General features: G+C 40.6%; 1 protein-coding gene across 1 annotated transcript in view; it reads left to right on the top strand.

Moving 5' to 3' along the window:
• NT5DC1 (5'-nucleotidase domain containing 1) overlaps positions 1–6,100 on the top strand; it is a 155,570-nt gene that overhangs the window by 4,298 nt on the left and 145,172 nt on the right. The window contains exons 4-5 of the mRNA XM_009325696.1: positions 930–1,036; positions 2,423–2,502. Of these exons, the coding sequence (XP_009323971.1) occupies positions 930–1,036; positions 2,423–2,502 (187 nt within the window). The remainder of the gene's footprint in view (positions 1–929; positions 1,037–2,422; positions 2,503–6,100) is intronic.

Raw genomic sequence — 6,100 nt, 5'->3', positions numbered from 1 at the left:
TTTCCCTCTTTTTTGAAACATAGAAGATTTCTATTTTGAATCGCAAATCTGAAAAGTAAATATATCTAAAGTATGTCAATCCCAGTCCCATTTCCCCCTTATTTTTTCCCAAAATGAAAATCTGCGTAATTTAGTACTCAAGATAGGCTCCACTTTTTTTTTCTGATAGCATGTGGGAGAAGGAGCTTGAAGATACTAGGGAAAATCAGATCTCATTGAAAGAAATGAAGAAGAACCTGTGAGTCTCTGCTGTGTATCCTGAAATTCATTTACTACCATGAATTTCGGAGTACTAAATGCAGAATTCAAGACTGGAGGATATACCACAGTAAAGGGAAGAGTGGTACAGGATTACTTCTCGTAGCATTGCCTGCATTTGCTTCAAAACTGGAGTCTGTGCATTCTTTTGGCGCCCAGTTTGATGGTCAAGGTAGTTGATTTTTAACTCCTAGAAAGACTTGTGCGTACTTCTCTCTTACACAGCTGCTTGCAGGGCTCACTAGTTCTTTTCCATAGTTCTGCCCTGCACTCTGTGAATGTTACCAGGCTTCAGAATGATGTATAGGCTTTCTGCACTGTGTTTTATTGTGCAGTGTATATTGATAGTTCAAGTATAGCGAGTGTCCTCACACAATTGAGAACATTCGAGCAATACAGAGTGATTGCGTTAGCAGGTGAGGCACAGTAGCTGTGCCCCAGCCAACCAAACCGCTGTGTAGCAGGGCTTTTATCGAGGACTGTAATGTATATGACAAAAGTGTAGGTCCTGGGAAACTTCTAAGTTATAAAGAGAGTTACTTCTGATCAACTTGCATGCACCTCAGTATTCAGTTGCAATGCATTACTGTGCATGAGGAGTAGTTTGGCTGTTTTCAACCTGTTTCTTTTTCTTTTTTTTTTATATGTAAATAACTTAATGCATCAAATAGGGCAAGCCATGGTACAAAGAGCATGACGTCCGAAGAGGTCCTGGAGACATATGGAAGGAGGGAGTGGAAACATTTTAATACAGTCAGTGGAATGGTTTCCCGCTCAGGTAGCTATACCTTAGCATCTCCTCTTCTTTGAAATTGCTCTGGCCCCTTCAGTGCCTCACAGTATTAGTTCTTACTACAAATATGTAAAAATACTTGGGCAGAGAATTACTGGAATAGGTAAATGCTTTGCGGGAGAGTTGTTTTTTTGTATTTTCAACTTCTAATACTAGAGTTCAACTTAAATTTAGGTCACTAGTGACAAGACAAATGAGCTGACATTATAGGCATGTTTTGGTTATAGAGATGGGCACATTGTTCCTTGATGAAGTAGACTGAGATTACCAGCCTATCTCACTTAGGACATATTTGGCAAATCTTAAATTTTTCTTAATTGCTGACTCATTACCATCAGTGCTGTTACTGGAGGCCTAGGTGCAGGTGCCAAGAACAGAGCGGATCTGGAAACAAAACTCCTCCTCCTGCAATTGAAGTTTCTTGGTTTTAAGATGGGAGTCACTTTGAAGGCACTGTGGCTAGGTTTGTGTTCTTGCTCTGTGCTTCCCCTCTGTTTTACTTTGACCTTGGCAATTGTGAGTAATACACGTAAAGTGCTCAGTTAAGTTGCATTGTCCTATGTAATGAGGAGATTTTCCTTGAGATTTTGCTGACATAAACTTGTTTGTGATGCTTATTCTAAACTGCAGGTAATCATTTGTAACAGGGTAGAAGAGAAAGGTTTCCTTTGGTCTTATAGCAAATGTGCCTTTCTTATTCATTGAAAAGTGCACTTGGTCTCTCTTGTGAATGTTAATCGCTGTCTCTTAAGTATATTAAAGAAAGGCACAGACAAGATCATGAGTACAAAAAAACCCACTGGTTAAGGCATTTCACTCCTAGGAAAGAGTTGTTGAACATGACCTCAGTCTGGGGGGGACATTTGGACCCTCCTGACTTTGTTCTGTTTTGGGGGCTCACATAATAACATGGGCATGCTTCCCCTTGGGCTAAGGCACTGTCTGCAGCATGTGTGTGCAAAGGACAAGACTACGTGTAAGACCTGTCCAGATGTTTCTGAAACAACTTCTCAAACCCTTTCTTTTTGTTTCCACTGCTAGGGAAATAGATATTTCGGAAGAGTTGAGTGATACTGTCCTGACCTTAAAACTCACGGTTCTCTCCCATCTCTTCCACCTTAAATTTTAGAACCTTAAAATGCATTTTTAAATCTCGCTGCCTTGATATAGATGAACAACTTTCAGTTGCCAATTACGAAAATCAGAAGTGGGAATAAAGGCTAACAAAGATTGGGAAGCAGATAATGCTTGTTACCAGTAAAATCCAAATAGGAGCTTATACTATTGTTTAAATGTATTTTTTTATTTGTGATTAAAGCATACAATAAGGATTTTTAAAAAAGTAGAAATTTTCTTATTATTTTTTTCCAGCTAAATACTATTTGTATGATAATTATTTTGACCTGCCAGGAGCTCTCTTGTGTGCAAGGGCTGTGGACAGCTTAAATCAGGTAAGAACTGGATTGTTTGAAACTAAGTATTGCATTATCTTTCTCTTCCCCCACCACACTTCTTGCATGCATTATTAAATGCGTACAAATAGTGTATTGAACAACATCAAGGTCTTTAGCTTTTTCCTTGTTTGGAATTTTTCATGTTGGACTTAGTGTATTAAAGTTGTCTCCAAAGCTAATTGTGAGCTACATGGCATTTTCAAAATAAATGTACTTCCACAAGAGGGCACAAATAATTAGGATACAAATAGAAATGCACTGTTTTCTCAAGTTTACTCTGTGATACGCAGAATATAGTTCTTAAAATCTCCTTTAATTATACTTGATGATACTTGAATTAAATCTAATGTAAGTCTTCTGAGTAACACGGTTTGCTAATTTGCAAGGTGTTAATGAGTTGAAAGCTTAATTCCATCCTTTTTTAAACTTGTTTTTGTCTTAAATATATTGATCTGTATACACAGATGTACATACACCTCTAGAATAGTACCCTTTTTTTTTCCTCTGCTAAACAGTAAGTTAAATTTTCAAGGCGGAAAATAAAATTGCTTGAACCTTTTTCAGTGCTTTTTAGACAGATGCAATGTCCTAAATCCTACCTTTGAAGTTTGATGCTATTTGATTTGGTTGTGTTAAAGAAGGCTTGAATCTTTAACTTGTGTGCAGCTCGGGGTAGGAGAGGATTCTTCTCATACAGTAAGTATATTGGTGTCAGAAGAGTACTGATGTAATCTTCTGGCTAAAGGTACCAAAGAGCTGCAGCACTGAAAATTGCAAATACTAAACTTTGTCTGCAGAGTGAAATTCAGAGCTGTGAGTTGGGTATCTGGGATCCCTTTAGGTGTCAGCTGACTTGATGCTTTAGCCTCCACTCCAAAATAGCATGCTGAGTAGATTGCTGCCTAAGTCTAAGTGCTGCATGAAGAGTTAGCTAAGGCTAGCTTATCAGGAAGCACTGAGGACAGGTGTGCCATAAGGCTTTTAATTTTGTGCCTGATTAATCTCCTTCCTCTACTGTTCGCAGCTTAGAAACCTCGCTCAGATGTGATGCCTGTATTACTTCATTTTATATTAATTTAGACTCAGCACAAATCACCTACTTATTGAGAGAGAAAGCATGTTATAGCATGTGTGTAATAAGCTTGCGCATTCAGTTACTAGTTCGCAAGCTGGAACGCTGATCCTGGATCAGTGCTATCTTCAGCCAGAGAGAATTAAACCCGTGCTGTTTCTCCAGAGAGCTACCAGAAGTGGGTCAGGCACCCTCTTTATCAGCTAGCAGCTCTTCGATATTTTACTGGATGTTGGCCTGGTTTCAACAGGAGGGCCACAGTAATTCTCTGGGATGTTACCATCAACCAGATGAGAAAGATGCAAAGCAGGAGGTGGTAGGCCTCTCCAGCAGGCCTCATGACTGCAACGTGCTGCATCCTAAGGGTTAGAAATCATCACATTTTTTTCCTCCACATTTCTGAAAGGAAGTAGAGGCTTCTGTTTCCTGTTCTGGGAGCCTGTTCAGGAAGGGCTATTTTCTTATAATTTTCAGAAAACATTCTAGGATCAGGAACGCTTCCTACTGGAAACAGATGGGAGAACTGCTAGGTTTGGATTCAAAATGCGTTTAGGCATGAGTTGGATGCTGGGCTGCTCTACACTGTTAAGAATCAATCTGGTTTTGCAGTGTCCGGAGCCAGAACTCATGTATTTTTCAGACAAAGCAGAGGAGCTTCTTAGTGTTTTGGATCTTCGCATTGAAGCTCTAAACAAAATACTTCTTTGTCTGATACTTCAGCTAATGAAATCACATTTGATAATCACTGCCAAAATCTTGGTGGACTGCATGGACATGCACACAGTTTTCTCTCTGCTTTCTGGGAATTGGTCCGTTTTCTTGCATGTCTCATGTGCAATGGCTGTAGATTTGCAAGGAATTAGTTTGACAGTTATTTTAGTCTTCTCTGAGGTCAAATGTTTTGAAGGAAGTGTACCCACTTTTAAACTAGTATCCATCTGTCTTCAAAACAGCACTCTGAGGAACTGTTAGCTCATTGCACTGATTTTTTTTTAAAAGAAACAAACAAACTAAAACCCCAAACTAAGGAGCAAGTCAGCCACGTGGAATATGAGCGGAGCGGACAGTTGAATGTGTCTGTCCCAAGGTTAGTGCTAGCATAGGCTAGTGCCGTCGCCACTAGACAGATAGGTGCTCCCCAGCATCTCCTGAACATGGCTTTGAATAATGACCTTGGTTAGCAGCTAACTGAAGTTTGACGTATATGAAAGCTTTTCTCTCTGTTAGTCCTTTTATGTATTTCTGCAGCAGCCTGCTATAGGAATGGATTAAAAAAAAAAAGTTAAAAGCCACAGCATTGTATCTTTCCTGCTCTTAACCTGTAGAGCTGGTGGGTGATAAGCAGACTGTGCACAACTGACAAGCACTATGGCAAAAGGCCTTGTTTGTGTGACTTGCTGGTTGTGAAATTAAGGGCAGACCGTTCTTCTGGAAGCCTCCATGGCAGATTAGGCCTGAAATAGCAGTTTACTTCAGCACATATAAACTACATGTTTTTGGCTGGTGATGTTAAGGGGTTTTTTTTCAGTTTCTGAATGTTTCCCTCTCTAGAAATTGCTTTATGCTTACAAAATGGGTCATTATTCAGGTACCAGTGCAGTGGTCAGGACACAGAAGGCAATGCCATGAAATCTGTTAACAGTTGCATTGAAATTTATCCTCGTGTAGGTGTGGAAAGCCTGTAACAACACCGCATGATACTTTCCACAGTGTACAAACTCAAAGATACTATACCACCTGCTTTGCTGCTGCCAAGTACCTTGTAACTCTGGGCACCTCTTACAGGCTCTGTAGCTAATCCTCTGCTCTGTAATATTGGCTAGCTGCATAACTGCATCCGTGTTTAATTCAGCACTCCTAAAATTTGTGGAGTTTGAGAGTGCTGTGAGGCTCAGCTGGTTGAGAAGCTTTTCCTCTCCCTTGGTGAAATGCTGAAAGGGTGGTTGAGGTCAGCTGGAGCTCTTCTGTGCCTGGCCGACTTTCTAGGAACAGCGAGAGACACCTCACAAGCGCAGATCACCTTCCTCTGCCCTTCTGCCAGAGCTGGGGTTTGGCAGTCTTCAGAGTACAATGTAACACCGTGCTGCTCAGCCTGGCTTCTGGATGAGTTTCGTGTGGTGTTTGGGGTGGAGTTGTTGGCAGAAGGGCATTACCTCTAAATTACAGGAAAGGGTTTTGCCAGTTCTGAGGGTGGAAGGTGATAAGAGTACCAGGCTGTAGATACTGTCAACCTGCTAATTAAGTACAGTATTTGCAGTTCTAAGCACTTCTTTTTCCCAAATGTCAGTGGGATGGCTCATTCAGTAAGTTGCTGTTCTGTCTAATGACCCCTTTTGCTGTAATGTTTTAGAGTTCCTCCTTTCCCCTTCTTCCCCCCACACCACCATATCCTTCTGAAGCAGGGAGACAACTTGTCTGCAGTTACCCAAGGTTCACCAGTCAAGCTGGGTACTGAGTCCTGATCTCCTGAATCCTACTGTCTGAGACTGTTTTACTCCATTTTCAAAATACTTTTGTTTATTT

The sequence above is a fragment of the Pygoscelis adeliae genome, unplaced genomic scaffold, assembly GCF_000699105.1.
Source record: "Pygoscelis adeliae isolate BGI_AS28 unplaced genomic scaffold, ASM69910v1 Scaffold54, whole genome shotgun sequence".
In the NCBI taxonomy this organism is placed as follows: Eukaryota; Metazoa; Chordata; class Aves; order Sphenisciformes; family Spheniscidae; genus Pygoscelis; species Pygoscelis adeliae.
Note: the sequence above shows the minus strand (reverse complement) of the source record. Positions and strands in the feature narration are given on the sequence as shown.